The sequence below is a fragment of the Polyodon spathula genome, chromosome 21, assembly GCF_017654505.1.
Source record: "Polyodon spathula isolate WHYD16114869_AA chromosome 21, ASM1765450v1, whole genome shotgun sequence".
Classification (NCBI taxonomy): Eukaryota; Metazoa; Chordata; class Actinopteri; order Acipenseriformes; family Polyodontidae; genus Polyodon; species Polyodon spathula.
In genome coordinates, this window is record NC_054554.1 from 6,210,851 (window position 1) to 6,229,785 (window position 18,935).

The 18,935-nt window shown below is 38.9% G+C and overlaps 1 protein-coding gene across 2 annotated transcripts in view; it reads left to right on the forward strand.

Moving 5' to 3' along the window:
• Positions 1-18,687, forward strand: part of LOC121296323 (protein BEAN1-like) — a 39,773-nt gene extending 21,086 nt beyond the window's left edge. The window contains exons 4-6 of one of the 2 annotated variants that reach the window (XM_041221743.1): positions 997-1,206; positions 3,029-3,170; positions 15,755-18,687. In XM_041221743.1, the coding sequence (XP_041077677.1) occupies positions 997-1,206; positions 3,029-3,170; positions 15,755-16,121 (719 nt within the window). In that variant the 3' untranslated portion in view covers positions 16,122-18,687. The remainder of the gene's footprint in view (positions 1-996; positions 1,207-3,028; positions 3,171-15,754) is intronic. The other variant, XM_041221744.1, reaches the window with a different exon arrangement.
• Positions 18,688-18,935: the final 248 nt, after the last annotated feature.

The following is an 18,935-nucleotide window of genomic DNA, read 5'->3' on the forward strand; positions in this document are numbered from 1 at the left end:
TTCAAGTTTTTTAAACTTCTTGCAGGGGCACAATATCCCAGTGAAAAGTTTACTAGGAATATTAATAATAGAACACGTTACAGTAGACCAGTTTACGGCAGGAGTTTGCATTAGCGAGTCATGCCTTGGAGGACAGCAAAACTGTCATTTAGGATTAAAAGATTAACATCAATTATGGTCAGCCGGAATATTTGATTAGCTTTATTATGTCACTAATTCAAGAGCTGGTAAGGCATGAAAGCTGGAGAATCACATTTGCATTTTAACTCTGTTTTCATGTTAATGTTTTTGATGTAATTTGGGTCTTTTGTTTCCTGTCTTTTACACATGCCCCCCCCCCCCAGAATTAATCGTTGTATACAGTGCATTCAAATGCAATTCTAGGAGTATACTTTAGGTGAAGGGGATTTCTAAAAACATTAAACATTTGTAGTTTTGTTCTTATAAGAGCTACATATGTATTTCTTTGGCAGGTGACAGTGATACTATAATCTTAAGTATATTGCATTAGAATGTTAACAGCCAATCAGAAATTCCTTTTTAGCCGTTTTATTATATTTATTGTATGAAGTATAATGTACACTATGCACTATGATCGTAGATACTGTGCTGCTGGTGTTTTTTTAAGTATTTATCAAGTTAGATGTATTGAAAATGCTCTAAAATGTTTGAATCCAAGCAAGTCAACAAATAAACAAACATCTTTTGGAGAAATGTGTCTGGTAGCAAACGTAAATCCATACTACCTTTTACAAAAAATGCATACAGTTTTATTTTTCATTCAGATATTTGCATACTGACTGTAAACCTAATACAGTTATTTAGTAAGAACTAGCCAGTCTGTTTGTGATCTAAACTGTTTGTACACTGGAAGACCTATAATGAAAAGAGCTCATGTCATGAGAACTAAAAACATTCAATGGATAGATGAAAATATCTCTCTCTCTCTCTCTCTCTCTCTCTCTCTCTCTCTCTCTCACCATCACTATGGATAAGAAGTGAGCTCGAACCAGAGCGGTCCGGTCAATGAGTACCCCAACTACAGGGAGGGCGGCAGCGAGGCCAGCCTGCTGGTGTCGCCCCTGGTGGTTGCGGGCATCGTCATCGGCCTGGTGCTCTTCCTGTCTTGCGTCACCATCATCATTGGCAGCCTATGCAAAGACAGCCGGCTCCACAACCCCCACCTGCACACAGAGGCCAACTACGGTGAGCTTAACGTGCTAAACACTGCATGTGGCACCAGAATACAGAACATTTGCAGCACCATGACGTTATTTGTAGTGTATTATGGCTTCCCTTATTAAAGTTTACCACAATAATTTAGTATTTACCCATGTGTTCCTGTGGCTAATCATGGTTTGTTGTTACTGTATACTTATACCATCATACTACAGTAAACTGTTTAATGGGTAGTACTAATAGAGAATGCAAGGTGTCTGTTTAATGTAAGAATGTCCAAAATTCAGTACAGTTAACATATATTGTTACTAATAACCAGAAAATTAAATTGCACTTAAACCAACTTCCAGAGTAATCAGCTCCACAAAAAAAGCATTTTCTCAAAGAACACACATTTAAGATGCACAACAGTTTAGAAAATTCTTATATCTCTGAATCCAGTTCCCAGAAAACTTTTGCTTCCAAGCACTTAAGATATGGACAAAACAGCTACAAGGGTGTCTTAAACTAGAAGGGGGTGCCTTTATTTTCATCATAAAGTCAGGCAACAAATTCGGCATGTGTGTCTCTCATTGATCTGATAGCTGTTAAAGCTTTGCGCAGTGTGTGTGTGGCTGTAAACTTGAAGCGCAGTGTCATTAAACTGTTGTCAGGCTATTACATTTGATCTGGCACATTAAATTATAGCCATAAATTTAACAAGCTCTAGGGTACAGCAACAGAAGCTGGGAGAGGGGGGGAGTGGGGGAGAGACATGTCTGCAGAAACTGAAGAGCCTCCAAAGAAACCCCCTTCGCTCTAATCGCAGTGTAAGTAGCCAAACCCTTGAATTACAAATATTGTGATAGCTGTCACATCTCAGGCAGGGGATTTTGTCTCGCCAAGTTGGAATATTATACAAAATTTAAAGTAAACATCCGAAGCAGCCAAGATGTGCAGCCAAAAATGTGTTGCACAGAACTAAGACCATTAGCCAGAATGACTCTGTTTAATTCAATTTAAAGCCATACTGGAAATCCTTCCTCACCATGCATAATGAGGCCACCAATCAGCAACTCTGCTTCAACAGCACCACATCTCACTCAGTTCATCAGTCAGTGGCAGGTCATGTGCCGCAAGGTCACACAGATCGATGACAGCGGCTGGTAAACTGTAGTCAGTTGGTGCCAGCAACAACAAAGTCATGTGCAGCTGGGGCCAAAAGTTTTGCATCACTCTTTAGAATTTACAAATTTTGCATCATAATGTCGAACGAAACCTGGTGAATAATGTTGCGTTAACATATTGCTATACACATACCACTTTGTAATTTTCTGTATACTTTGTAATTTTCTGTAGACAAAAAATGGGAAAATGTGACATTTTGAAATCTAACATGAAATATTGTACTACTATTATAGTTTCCAGTAAACTTTATGTGATAGCATTGTGCACTTTCTTTGATTGTGTGATGTTAAATACAATCTCTAAATTATGTTTGTATAGTTTTTTTTTTTTTTTTATATGTCTTAATGGGCAATCAGAACAATTGATTGAACTTAACAAATCTACAGTGTGTTTAGAAGACATACAAGCTCTATGTGTTTGTGGGAAGTGATATATTGTTACAGGAGATGCAATGCAATGAAATCAAATTAGCTTTATACAGCCTGCTTTTAATCTAGTAAGCATCCGGAAATGGTGCCTAACACCCCTAAGGCTTTGTTCTATTTTAGCAGACAAGGGATTAGTCAGATATCATGCAGTTATTAAATGCAAACACTGTATCTTCTATAAAAGCTGTTGCAGCAGCAGTGGTTGTGTGTTCCACACCTCCCTTTATCCTGTTAAATGTCTGCTTGTTCTACAGCTCCTGATGGCTTTTCCTACGGAAGCTCTATCGGGGAGCTGAGGTCAGCCTGCATTGAGGAATTCCCACCAGCCTTTGATTTCGACTCCTACGTGGAGACGTTGTCCCAAGTCAACGTGATGTACCCTGACTCTCCACCCCTGTGAGTAACCCTACTCAGTGATCCTTACTGTGCAACTGTCTTCACCTTCTCCTCCCAGATAGGAAGTGCTAAAAAGAAATGTTCCTGTCATAAAGCCTTATACGCAGCTAATCCACTGATAATGAGGTTGTGCATTATTGGTTGTGGTCTGATATTTTGGGAATTATTACAATTACTAACAGTTTAGTTTTCTGTCCTGTTTAGAAATTACACCAAAAGTTGCATGCTTTTCATTAGATATATTAGGGGAAGGGGCCATGCAAGGAATGTACAGCTTTTAATTACTTGAATCAGGGAGAAAAGTGCCCCAAGAACTAGGAAACATCAACTACTTATGATAACTAGAAATCTCGTTATTGTGAACCCCTTCCTTGAGCTTACTGTTTTCTGTGAACAGTAGGCATGGACTCCAGAAGGTGCTAGAGAAGGTGTCTCGAGGGATGTAAATCCATTCAGCCATTAATATTCCCCATAATTGGTGCACAGAGGTTGGCATTTAAGTTCTTTCAACTGATGCACAGATGGATTGAGATCCGAAGATTGTGATGGCCACAGAAGAAACCTGAAGTCTCAGAAGAACGTGTCCCGCACCATGAAGAGCAATGCCAAATCCAATCAAGTAGACAGGTCCTAATAAAGTAGTTAGGCAGTGTACAGTACACGGTTGAAGCTCCACAGTGGGGGGGGGGGGGGGGGGGGGGGGGGGGGGACGACAAGAAGAATAAGAATGCTGACACAAACATGTTTCCTCCATTGATGGGGCTGACGAAATAATTGGGAGACCAGTGAAAATGGTACTAAAGCTAATTGAAGTCAGTAAGCTCTTTTTTTTTTTTTTTTAAGGCAGTAAAGCACACAATCCAGTCCTCTTTGCAGCAGAGTTGTGATATCCTTTCTCCTTTCTTCCATTATCAGCGATAATTTAGTGTGTTTCCTATGGCCTCACAGGCAGCTCTTGTGTATGAAGGACTGATGCCAATCTAAATAAGACTGTTTGCAATCACTTATTATCACTGAGATTGGAACGAGAAATGACCAGATTGGACAGGCTAATGCAATGATTCATAGTGACCTCTCCATGGCATTGTATGAATCCATCATCCACTGATAATGAAGTTGGTGCATTGTGGAATGGCTAGGGGATTGACAGTAGCGGGATGTAGAGATTATATTGCATTATTTTGATAAATATACCAAAAATTTGGTAGTCAGACTCACAAAGTGATGCATCTGCTGAAGCAAAGTACTGTAAAAAAAAAAATGAAGGAAGTTGATTATAATCTTTTAAGCAAGAGTACAAAGTTAAATGTGTTAGCCTGTACCATAAAATAGCCCCAACATAAACCTTGTTAAAAGTCAGTTCAATTCTCCTGTAAGGTCGTTAAACTTTGAATATAGATGGATACTCTGTTGACATTTGTTTGCTATGGAACACACTCCACCAAGAACCAAAAAACCTGTTGAAATTCAAGCTGGGTACTTGAACACTTTTGATTGAATATTCTACCATTTGCCTATGTCATTTCCAAGTTAGTGCAAGTGCAAGTTAGGCACGGCCTTACCATTAACTTGTCAAGTTATTTTTTTTCCTAAACGAATACAGTGAAACTGCTCTGAATTAATATCATCCTTCAAAATGCCCGACCTCCGCAGCTCCGCTAGCGCTATTCGCTGCCTTGGACTGGGGTCTATCAGTGACTAGGCTGAGAGCGTTGCAACTCCCTTGAGATTTCAAGCAAGCGCAGTGTATCTAGTAAGGCACCGGGAGGGGTCGGCCTTACCCACGCAAGCAACTATAATGGGCTCCAATGGGACGGTTTCCATGACAACTGTTGGCTTGGTAAGGCACTGACGGAGAAGTGACTTACGAGGAAGCTAGCTAGCTTCAGAACGAGCAGAGCAGAGGTCGTAAGGCAGTGTGTTGTTTTGTGCATGTGTTTTGTTGTTTGTATTTTGTTCATTGAGTAGCTAATAAATTTGAACTAATTCACTATTATGTGTGCAGTCTTCAGTTCATTTTGTTAGGTGACCGGCTGGCTTAGCTAGTTAAACAGAGTTAATCAGGGCTGCTGACAGCTAGCTAGTAGCTGGCTAGCTACACAATCGTGATTCGTTTTACTGTCACATTTCTGGAAGCGAGCAGCAGAGGAGTTATAGTGCTGACGATCGCCCGTGGACGGTTATTTCTTCAATTTGTTTGAGCCGTTATAGCCTTAGGCTATTTCTACACTAAAGTCTGTTTCATTAGGCTGAGCCCGCCAAATGAACTAAATCTGTCATTTGTAAGGATAACTGCTGATACAGATGTGTTTCATATCCTCATATTTTGAATGAAATATGAATGTGAATTTTGAATGAAAAATGCTCTGTCCATCTAAATATATTTGCTGGCATAACAAATGCACAAAAATGCGCATTCATTTCCAAAAATTCCAGATTGTTGTATCACATCAACATCAGAGTCTACTGTTTGTTTTATATATAATATATGGTGCTGAGGGTGTTGAAAGGGTGGTACTTCAAACAAAGTAGTACAGTCTGCTTTTGAACATGTCAAATAGCTGATTTTAATTTAAACACTCTCTATCCAACCGTGCACAAATTCAGACCTGTGCTTGTACAGCAATGTTTTTATTCTGTTCACTAAACAAGTGTCAGTAAGCAGTGTTGGGGAGATTAAGTGCTGAGTTTAATTAATTCTATCATAGGCACGTCAGATTAATTGTTCAAACACTCTATTTGTTTTTATAAGTCAGAGTTACGAGAAAATAATTAGTGGTTGAGAAATAGACTCTGGTTTAACTCTTTCAGCCCGCTAAATTAATATTTTGCAGTTACATGTCTAGATATTGATAAGCTTAGCCCTACAAGCCCTACACTGTCTTATATACAAAAAAAAGAAAGAAAATAGGGCTCACTGGGGAAGCTTATAAAATACTTTTCTTCTTCAAGTAGAAGTGATTAGCTGTAGATCTGGTGAACCACTTCATGAGAATATTCAGGATACTACAAGTGCCCACTGTTCACGTCACGTTTCCAAAGACATCTGGAAACATGACGTTACCCCAATCCTGTGTTGTTTTTGTTTTCATGAGACCTTAGGCCGCTGTAACAGCCTGCTACTTTCCTATTAAAGTGAGATCTTCAAGGGCTCAGAATCACACACACACAGTCAGATATAATTTGGTCAGCAACAGATTTAAACTAAATGACAAGACAGCCTTTTTGGAGAGTGAAGGTTGCATGTCATATTACGCACATTATACCCTGAATCACTTGATTAGCCACGGTTAAACTGCAGCTGTTCTGATTATCATTAGCAACAAATGACACCCCTGGATGGTATTGTTGATTTAGTTCGAAGTCGCCTGGCCTAATGTAAGCGTATCTACATAGGTTAAGGAGAGATTTAATTGATTCATCTACTCTGAAATTGGCACAACTGACTAGAGTCAGAACAATTTAAAGATAAAATTGTTCCCCCCATTTTACAGCCAACTAAATGTTCAGTTCCTTTGCATGATATTGCCTAACTTGACCAGTAGGTCAGGAAAAAAAAAAAACATTACAGTATATGCTGGGACATTGGTCACTGTTACTAGGTAATAACACATTTACCCCCAGCACACTAACCCTGTTCTCCTATTACTACTCTCAAGACCACAAACTCTCACGAACTCTTCTGTGAAGAGTGGCATTTCTCACTGTGCTTCGTTGCTACGGAGCCTGACCTCCCTTTGTAGGGTTTATTTTTTTTCCAGGAATCTCTTGCTGTGAGCTGCTAGAAGCAGTGATGGCCCTGAGTGGATTGCATGAGACCTTAGCTACCGGCTCGCTGTTTTTTAACCTTCAGCTCTGCTCCACAAACCTCAGCTCTGTCACTCTGCGAAACAAGCAGGCCCCACAGGAAACAAGATGAGAGATTGGATAATGGATTGTTGGTCAGTCTGGATAGACAAATAGAGTACAGTATGAAGCACCTTGACTAGCTTGATAAGTGGAGCGGATGGAGACTGTGATAGAACTGGGGTGAGTCACAGTTCATTCATATCTTTAATTCAGATCAAGTTAAACAACCAGCACGAATACAGTTGGTTCATTTTCTACCATGTGCCACAATTTGTCATATTTTTACATTAACAACAAATGTTGGTGTCTGTTATAGACATTGCTATACTAAGGTTTTGATTTCAGGAAGAATTCAGAGACCCCCCAATTTTAGATTGATTTGACCGGTGTTGCTGCATTACCAAGTACAGTCCCAATGTACAGTACATGGTGGGTTGCTGTACAGTTTTGGTCAGCTTGTCTCGAAGTTACCTCAAATGCATAACATTTGCTTTCATAAAATGGCCTTCCAGAAGAATTAATGGCAGCCTAATGAAGCTGTCACGTTGATTTTACGTGAGGGCTGGAGATTATTGACAAGTATGAACATAAATGAGACAGAACGGTGCCCGACCGCCCTTCATGGCTTGTTTCACTGAGTCACAATATTATTTACATTTATATGACAGTTCCATTACGATGCCGGACCCTTTCACACAGCCATGAAGAGAGCTTCTAAAGAGGGTGAAATTGCTTTCCTCAGCGCCCTGGCTGCACATCTGAAAAAAGCATTCCTTGTCATATTTATAAGAAAATTATGAAGAATATGCATTATTACTCCAAGTCCTAAAGGCTGTTAGTGCCACTGAAAACTCAGTTTTCGGAGACACCCAGCTGCTCTATTTAAATTTAGACAGACAGTAAAGCTATTTTGGGAACAGTGGGTCTGATCAGATTAAGTCGTATTTTGCTCTAGGAAGTGCATTCAAATCTTTTTTAAATCTACAAGTATTTTTAATGCAGACCAGACAGTGTCAGCACATGGTCAACTATTGTAATGACTGCAGGGATGTTGAAGACAATGTTACAATTCAAATATTGGGAAAACACTCAGGTTAATAACAAGGCTTTAAAAAAGAAATGCTTACTGTACCTCTCATCAGTATTAAGCTTTCTTGCAAGTTGCTTAACATTTTCAGTAGTTGGCCCTAGCTTGCAACCACACTGTAGACTCCCTGTGCAACAAGAAGTAATACCCCAGCTGAAACATGATACTCACTGCTGTACTTTTAGGTAGTCAGGAGAGATCCTAAACTTGCTGCAGTGGGATTGAATCTACAGTGTGGTGGCAGGAATGGGATCTAGCCAAATCAAAGTGAAAATAAAGCTTATCTGCAGAAGATGATCAGAGACACTGGGAATGCTGTTATGCTAAGGAGAGGTAGTAAGGTGTTTTCTTTAGTACCCCAAACTTTAAGTTATGATATGTCTTGATGCACTGAATCCAAAGAAACATATGTTAACTGTAACTGTAACTGTACTTTAGTTAAGAAAATATATTTGACCTAATTTCTTTAGCAGAGCTCAGCATTTACAAAATACAAAAATCCTAAATCACACAACCTAAATACGTAGAAAACAACTTTAATCCTGTGGCCAAATCAATGCTACAGATAACACCCTAGAGACATAGCAGTGGGTACACATCTGTATTCTATGATTCTCTCAATAAAGTACTCATTACAGGTGCCTTATACATAATAAGCCATTTCAATGCAATATTATATTTAATAGACTCTTAGCTATCATAAAAACCCTTAATAACACAATTATAGTTGTTGTAATACTCGATTTTTAAACTGGTGAAGACACGACCGCATTGTGTACAGAGTCATACTGTCAGGGGAAGCACCCTGGCTGTGCTAGTTTGCTGATCCACAGGGAGTGTTCCTCTGGCTCTTCAGCAGGTTAGGTAGGCAAAATGAATCACCTCACCACCCAACATTGACTTCTGCTGACCAGGTGACCTGTGAACTCATGCGAACACCTGCAGGGCTGGCCCTAGTTAGGTAGCATGCAGTCACCCACTGTCAAGTACTTGGGTGTAAAGAGGAGATTGGCTTGGCGGTGGGATTGGAGAACACCGCTAAGCCAATATTTATTGCATTTATTTAACAGTTAGTTCCTGTGGGCTGTGTGACAGTGATCTAATTGTTCACCGTTTACCTCTTGATCCCTCAGGGAATCCTTCTGGAATCATTAACAAAGTCCCTTTTGTCAAGAAACTAAACAAACAGAAAATTCAACAGAAAAGCAACGGATGCCAATTTTGGAGTTAACAGATGTTTAAAATTGCCTGACAGCAAAGAATACTTTTGAGATAGCATACCTGCAGGTTTTCACTGCAAGATACATTTCCTAGATCCTAAAACCTGTTTTTGATTTTCTAGTGTAGCTCCTGGCATACAGTACAGAATTAAGTAAACTGGGTTATTTTAAATGGTCAAAGTGAATCCTGCTTTTCTTGTAATTGTTTGCTAAAACCAGATGGGATTGCAAAATTAAAAGATTCACACAATTGGAATTTTGTCTGTCATATTTACAATGGAAGTTATTTCACCTTTAAGAAACTACCATTGGGTATATTTACAGAAATTCACTTCTCTATTAGCACATTCTTTCCATGTGTATTGAATCCTATTGTATGTAGGTCCACTTCTGCAATTTTGCTTATTTTAAGGTCATTATTCCAACTTTTAATCATTTTTTTTTAAAGTGAGCACCATTTCTAAATATTTTTCAGATTTTACTCAAAGCCTTCACTAGTGTTTTCTACTATTATAACAACCTTGAATTGCATAAAGAAGGAAAAACATTGAGTGAAATAGCTTGCATCACTCGATTTTCAAGGTGTGGTATCTGAAGCATAATCAACAAGTACAGAAAAACATCAACCGTAATTGACAAACCCAGGACTGGAAGACCCAAAAAGCTGTCGAACAAGAGTGAGCAATACTTGAAGATAATATCCTTAAGGAATAGAAAGAAGACAAGCGTTGAATTGACAAAGGACTGGCAGAAGGCACAGGGGTCGTTGTCTATCCATCAGCAGTCAAAAACACCTGTGATCTTTGTTCCATAGTTCAATTTCTGTGTTCTTGTACATATTTTAGCCATTTAGTCTAGTTCCCCTTTAGGTATTCTTACTGCAACACATCCTTTAAGTCCTGACTTCAAGAATGACCTTGGCCTGTTGATTTGATGGACAACGACAAATGTGTATCCTTGCTTGAGGGTCTTGGTCATCCTCTTCACTTGGGCTACTGGACATTTAAAAAAAAATTGCGCTTTTGTCTTCCTTCTTTTTTTCGGTTTCAAAATACCCTGCATTCACTATCGCAGACGCACTGCTGCTCTTAAAGGGAATGTTGAATCCTTATTGGTTGTAACCTCGCTCCCCCACTGTGCATGATTCGCTATTTGATGTGCGTTAGCCCACGCATGAGACCCGACTTCTAAATCACATTTTCGTGTGCTATCGCAGAGGTTCGCTAATGTTGTCATTTTTGCCTTAATGATAGCGGCTGTGCACATATTTGCTAAATAGGGCCCAGTGTCTTTACTTCAGTCACTTCACAGAGATTAATATATATATGGTTTTACAGTACTGCATGGTTTGAGTGTTCAGAGAGGTTAGCTTCATTTTAAGACATGTTGGTGGATCTACACTAAGTGCCACCGTCATTTACATTGCTAAATATTACCCTCTCTGGCATGTACTGTGCCAGACAGAAATACACCAAAGTCACGTGCACTGTTAGATGTTCACTGAGTTTCATAAGCTTGGTTCTGACAGTTTAGTTATCTTACTGTTGAGATCAAAAGAATGGAACCCTTTATGTGTTCCGCATTTTAGACTAAAACAGAAATGTGAGGATCCAGAACTCTGCCTATACTGCGCTATAAAGAGCTACATTGTATGCTATTATAACTGGTGTTTTAACACATGGGAAGCCCTAAACAGCTTGTACTGTAATGTGTTTGCTATGCTTCGATTTGGATGCATAGGGGTTTTTACAACAGTCCTCAGTTCTGCAGACCAGTTTGCTAAATGATTTGATTAAAGGCTAGATTCAAAGCGATGAATGAAAAAAGCATCAGTGTCCAACAAATGATTCTTAGGGATCAATGGCCTCTGGGAATATCGTAGGCTCCCTATTCTTTGAGACAGACAAGAAGGAGGCACTCATAGGGTAGAGTTCTTGTTTAAGACACTATGTATGGTGTTTGGTGTTCAGAAAATAGGTAGGTGCGCAGGGGCAGATGGATAGCAGTCACAAAGGAGATGTGAAAGTGCGAGGGCTGCCACAGCCACAGATGGTGCGGAAAGCCTGTCCCTTATTACATATAAATCAGTGGTCATCTGTGAAGTACATGTGAACGCCTCTTTCACAGAGCCCCTGCTCCCACCACCTCGGACACCTGCAGAATGAGCAATGAGCTGCACTCAGTATCTCACACTACTGCCAACCTGCCTGACATGCTGCTCCCTGTCCTTTCTAGCTTAGCACTGATGTATCTTCTATAGGAGAAGGCATTTAGGACATGCAGAGCCTATTATATTTACTGTATATTAACTGTAAAGACAGGTACAGAAATCTGTCAAAATTTGATCTAAAGACTCTGGGAGTTTTCTCTATATATTCTACATTTTCATAATATTCAATTTCTTAACTGTTTAAAATACTATTATCTGTATGTTATTCTGTGTAGTTGTTTCTGCTTAGATGGCTATTTGCCAGGTTTACTAACTATCCAGTAAAAAATGCTTCTGAAAAGACTCCTCAATGTTGATTTTTTTTTTTTTTTGTTTGTTTGTTTGTTTTTTTATGTCATATTGTGTGAAGCAGTATGCACTGTAGCCTTTGTTACAGTGACAAGAGAGATACCTCTAAAACGGGGACAATGTCACTCCCCTTGTTAAAACAGCCAAGGAAATGCAAAACTATTTGAAAGCAATTGCATCCTAGCATAGTTGTAGAGATCAGATATATTTTTTGTAAAATAAAAATGCATGTTTATTTGAGACTTTAATGTCACTGAAACTCTCTCGGTAGTTCAGCAAGTACTTTCTGTAATACAAAAAAAGGTGTATAGGCAGTTGCTTTGGGCTTGAAGTACAAATCCTCTCCAGCCACCACCCTCCTCCAGACACTAAGAGGGTCATCATTTATGAATAAGATGCTCCTTGAGGTTGCCACGACAACAAAGCTATCTTATTATTCATTCCAATGAGATCTGACAAAATCATACAGAGTCATTTGTTTTTTGTTGTAAGAGGCACACATTGAGACACACACAACATTAGCTTATATAACAGAAAAGAGACAGCTGGAGCTGCTTAATAAATGTGCAACTTGATTACGATAGAATATTACCGAAATCCAGATTGTAAAGAACTGTAAGGGTACAATAAATGTAAGATAAGGAGATAGGCATGTGCCTCTATAGTGGAACACCTGGTACAGAAGTTACACCTCATTGGTTATTTCTAAAATAAATACATTTACATAATTATTACAAAGAACCGCACTGTAGAGGAAACCTCACTTAGAGTAATATATATATATATATAATATATATATATATATATATATATACTAGCGGAAGAGAGAGAGAAGAGAGAGAGAGAGAGAGAGAGAGAGAGAGATAGATAGATAGACAGATAGATAGATAGATAGATCATTGCATTATTATTATACAACATACATTACTGTTGCTATAGTTCAATAGTTGAAGCAGTTTATATTCTGTATGTGTCTAGTGCTATTTATGCAGACATGTCAAGTCTCACTTATTTTAGGAACTCAATTTTAGTACTATTATTCCTGTATTGTTGAAGTATCTCCAAATCTCATTCATTTGGATGACCCTGGTATCTCTGATTCATATAAAAGTGCTTTTCACTACAGCACCATCTGCTGGATTCATAAGTATTTTTTTTTTTTTTTTTTTTACACATCTACAAATCCAATTAACCAAGGAAACATTCTACATTTTGACCTGTAACTTTAGCAAAATCATGCTTAACCTTCTGCATGTGCAAAATCATAAGCAGTCCGGGGACATTACAGATTTGTGCACTATATGTGCATCTGTATGATAGATGTGCATTGATCCTGATGCTAGATTATAGCACTGGGTTGACTGTTGGATGCACTGAGATCGCCTTAATTTATGAGCCGCTGTAGCATTTTCCCTGTCATTCAGCGTCTTTTTGAGGGGAACATTGACATGTGACCCAATATGACCATAAGTCAATTGTGGAAAAATTAACAAAGCCTTGTATCTCAGAAACAATCTGAGGTAGTGACGTGTAGATGACCATAACATGGACCTGTGGCTTTTGCAGTTTAAGTTTGATAGAGATAAAAGTACGCTTTTGAGTTACTGTCACAGCTTTATTCTTTGAATAACTCCCATTTTACTTCATTAAATGTATTGCAGTAAGTTGCATCCAACTAGTTTCACTGTACATGGATTTAAAGTTCCATGCAGTAACGTTACACTGCACTGCACAGTGCAACAATGTTGAGCTATGCTGTGTGTAGCTCACTTGATCCATGCAACTTGATGTATCTGGCTTGTCTAAGGGCCTAGATTAATTAGCCCATTGTTAACGATGCCTGAGTTTAATCATAGAAACACATTTCCTGGCAGCAGTAACTGGAGGAAAAGAGTTTGAGCACAATGTGTTGGATCATGCAGGGCTTTTTAAAGGAAAATAGTAGAGAAACCCTGCAGTGAAATGTCATTTTATAAAAGCTGGCCCTGTCATTGCTGCATCCATTTGAATGATACAAAGGATAGTGAAGTACCCTTTGAAGTGTTCTATATAAAAAGTACTGGCAATTAATCCAGAATCTCTTCATCTTGCAACACTGTGCAGATTTTGTGTGTTTCTGCTACAAATGGAACATATGAACCATTGCTATTTAATACTTTGATATGGATAACAGCCAAGAATTAGCCTGATCCCAACTATTTCACTTACAGAGATAAGAAAGATATACTTTAATTCAAACAGCAAGCTTTCTTACAGGGGTCAGCCATCAAGGTACCTCTAACAGAACTGCATGCATACAGTACTTTACCGAAATTAATTTGGCCTTTTTAAATTATTCAGTAATCAATTAGAGGTTGGGTTTTTTTGTGAAGGGCAATTGAAAATCACCGTTCATTTGGATTAGGTTATGTCATTTAAGTGAACAGTAAAATGAGAATACTTTTTCAGGTGGTTATTGGTCAGCTGGTTAAAGAAAAGGGCTTGTAACCAGGAGGTCCCCGGTTCAAATTCCAGCTCACTCTGTGACCACTGTGTGACCCTGAGCAAGTCACTGAAACTCCTTGTGCTCCGTCTTTCAGCTGAGACATTGTTGTTTGCAGCTGATGCATAGTTCACACGTCCTAGTCTCTGTAAGTTGCCTTGGATAAAAGCATTTGCTAAAATAAAAAAAATAATAATACTATGCAATACATTTCACTCTACAGGAGTTACTATTCCCTTACCAAAAAAAAAAAAAAAAAACTTGTAGGTCTTTACTGCAAATAAAAATGTTTATTTATTAATAATTAGATCACATTGTTTGAGCTGAAAAAGCACTAATTTAACCCAAAACATGAGCTAATTAGAGAATTAGATATTCTGGGTTGGACTGGATTTGGTTACTACTGGTTGGAGTGGAAAAGAAGAGCTATTCCAGGTTTTACTAGTTTGATACACCTGGCAAGCTTGTACCACATTTCCACCTCCACCATGAAACCAGTGTGTAAAACTCAATCTCATCTCATTCCAATATCAATCTGGGGCTGCCGGCTGTTCTGCAGTCTACAATCTGCAACTGGATGGAAAACAAAAGTCAATGATCACCTTTTTGTATTCCTGCTTTCAATATGACCTTAATGAAAATGAAGAATTTCCCAGACTTTATAATATACTTACAGCTCTCATTTTATGTCTTCGTATGTCGCAGTGCGACATTTCAAACCCGCCTCTGGCGTCTTTTATATTGGATGCTCATTTGGTAACTTCGACCATGAGTGCGAGTTGCAGAGATCGAGTTCTGCCATCCCACAATCCTAACTGTGGCTGACAGAGTCCACATTAAAATTGCTGCTGATGGAAATTAATGGGTCTAATTTAAAATCAGTGCCAGTGGTACACACATTCATGAATAGATTCAGCTAGACTATAATCTGCAATTGCTCTCCAAAACAGGGTCAGGGTTAGGGTTAGAGTTAGGGTTTCCTATTTGTCCCCATGCATACTGGAGATAGCCATGATAGTCTTCCTTCTAGAGATGGGATAATTGTATAGGATGTGCCCATTACTGCTCGGCATGCATTGCTACTGACCTGCTATCGCACTGCAAACAGAGAAACACAAGAATAGGTTGCTTAAGAGAGAGAGAGAGAGAGAGAGAGAGAGAGAGAGAGAGGCTGTATCATTAATAAAGATCTAATTCTGTACTGCTCAGCCCGACTTTTCTCCTCATTAAATCTCCTGGTGCTTCACCCTCAGGTGACACTAAATGAAACAGCACCTGCAAGTGCTCTTTTATTTTCCTAGCAGGACAATCTTATTAATTCCTGAATAGACTGTGACTTATGTGTAAAGTTCATCTTTTGTATATTTTGTGTTCCTGGAATTGAAAATGGCTTTGTTTTTTTGTTTGTTTTTTTTTATCTGCTTTCAGCTACGAGGAATGCGTGGGGCCCGGTGCGACGCAGATATACATCCCCACAGATGACCCTCCCCCTTACTCTCTGAATGACCCCTGTCAAGGGAGCGAGACCCAGCCACCGCATACCAGCTTGGAAATGGAGGAGCTGATGGAGGAGGCCTCATGGGTGACAGGAAGTGCCTCCAGGTATCCAGTCAGACTGCAGGAAATCAGGCAGCAGCCAATCTCCTCCATCTCACTCCCCCTGGAGGAAGCACCTCCTTACGAGGTTGTCGTCTCCAACCAGAACCTGCCCCTCCCTATGATCCCACTGGACCTGCTCAAGCAAACAGCCCCCAAGTACCATCAACAGCAACCCATTATCCACAGGATCCTGTAAATACTATACCGCAAGACACTCCTACAGCAAGGTTTGTTTTGTTTGCTTTAGCCTTATGTATCCCTGTATCAAGCCTATTTTCTGATACTGCACGACAATATGCTCTGCTACACTGCTCTCTCATGAATTGGTGCAGTCAACAATCAGGACGAGGAAGATAGATGCTGAGGGCTTTTCAGATTGCTGACATTTTATTATTGTTGGGTGGTTCTGTATACAGTTTTCTAAATGGTTACGAGATTGAAGTGACTCAGCATAATTTTCTCTGATCTGCTTTTGCTGCATCTGACCCGATCCAGAACCTTTGTTGTATTCAGCGGCCTGGCAATCTCTGACACTTTTAAGAGATTCCCGAAGGAGGCCGTGTGTTTTTCAACACAAAAGCGACTGTTTCAGAGTGGTGAGAAGCACAGTGAAGGAAGTCTGGACTGGTTCCAGCTAAATACAAGAAAACTTCAACTGGGTAAACTGCTCCCATATCGGCTATGCTTATTGCTGTATATATAGCATACGAAATTGTCTTGGAAATTATCCCCAAATCTGCAGTAGCAAAACAATTCGATAAGACCAAAGAATATTCGATTTATAAGATCAGACGGGCTGAGTTTTGATACCAATATTGAGACTACCATATAATAGTTATAGTCTATTGCTTACTGTATAATACCTCTAAAAGTCTGAACTCATTGCATGACAAGGTATTTTAGAGGTATTTTCCTCAGTGCCCAGTTTTTTGAAGGATTTAATGTTGCAAAGTTTCACAAAGTTGACAAGTATAACAGTTAAAAAAAACAATCTTAATTGATGTATGGCATTAGCACTAATGTACTTTAACATTCTTGGTAGATTGTTAGGACATTTTACTGTAAGATAGATTCATTTAAATAATAGAGAAAGTGTGTCAAAATCAATATGGAAGGTACAACAGTTAGGAAAAGATGATGCCCATATGCAAAAATAACTGTAAGAGTTTTGCAGTGTAATTGCAGGGCATGTTGTTTACTCTGTAGGTCAATATAGAATCTGTTTATTTCCTGAAATTCTTATACATCTTAAACTGCAGTTGAAGGAGTGGAGCTAAACCACATTCTAACTGCATCTCACAATTCTTAACTGCACTGCCTCTGCAGTGTAGCTAATAACCAGTAGAAAGATACTAAAGAGTAGCAAAGGATATTACCCTCAGTGAGGGTCCCTTAGCAATTCAGCAAACACCCGGGACTAGCGTTGTTCTAGACATTCGTAATAACAAAGTTCTGTTGTACAAATCTTGTGGATGTTGCGTGTTATTAAAGGTATTGTGATTATGACCTCCTCAACTCCCCATCACCCCTGTTATAAATCATTCCACTTCCTTCGACAGCTCCCCATAGAGGTTATATAAACCATGAATAGATATTTATTAGTCAGGCCAGAAATTAAACTGTTATCAAATCTACGTGGTGTAAACATTTCGTTTAGGTGGTACAAACTATGTGTTTGAAATGGTCTGCTACCAACAGCACACCTGCTTAGTATTGTATTTACCAGCATAACCGAATCTGGAGTCTTTGTCTTTTCTGCACGCCTGATGTACAGTGCTGTATCAATACAACCTGGTTTGTGTGTTTAGTATAGAGGGGAGTTATGCTGTATCATTTGAGTGCAGTGACACCCAGTGGCAGCAGCTGCATCACCACCTATTGAAAAGTAACTGCATTGTAGTGTACAGTGAATATGTATTAAATTGAGACTGATACCTGTACAGCACTGTAGCTGCATGTTTTCACTGTAACTACAATGATTCTGAAATGTAAGAGGTGCTGGGACAAATGTTGTTTTTGAATATTCTTTCTAGATCAATTCTACCCCCATTTTTTTTGTAATCTCCATGAAACTCACATTTAGACATCATAATGGCATAATAGCAATGGTATACCTGATAAGTGGTTTGCAGTTACTTGATTGAGAGTACATAGCTGGAATTTACTGGGCTTGACCTGTTAGCACAGACATTCATTGGTTAATGTTTGCTACACACAGACCGAGCATTGCAAATGTTCTCTTAACTAGACCATTAAAGGAGTTCACACCTTGTCACCTGGGAGTAGTATAATAATTCTAAGAACTTATTTCAAGATTTCAACATGTTTGTCCAAGATTTTTTGTTTCTTGTAGTATTACTACAGTAAAATGTACCGGTATATTTTTGCTACTGTCAGGTTAAATTAACATGGTCATGTCAAGCAACTTTTCAAAAGTTCAAATATTCAAATAGTTGTCCCAGCACCAAATTGTAACTGCTGTTTAACATCACTTGTTATAGTGCTGTCTGCAATTGAAACAAATGTAAGTTGCAGTCCAGTTATTGGAAGATTATACCAGCTTCACTGCAGTTTATTTTCTTGTGGGTTTACATTGTTACATATCCCAGCACATGCCAAGGACAAAAGGAAGGAATGTACACTCCATGTATTGTATGTCTCTATTTCTATGGTCAATTATTGTTATTAGTAATAATGATGCTTGTTTCCTATTACTGGAATCGTACGTGTATTTTCATGGTTTGTATTAGAGCTTTCTTATACTCTGGAAAATAAATATTTAAAACTTGGTGGGTTTGTTTCAATATGTTCTTGACAGTGGTGTAGTGGTAAATAAAAAAAATGGGTAAACTGCCCTGTTTGGTAGAGTTGAACAGATAGATTGACGAGATAAACATGAACAGACACACTGTCATTGGCCCTCAGCCAACCAGAGCCACACATAGTCCTTTACCCTTTCCGGTGCTTTTCACATGAACAGTCACAGAGCAAACAGTGCACTTCATGTGAA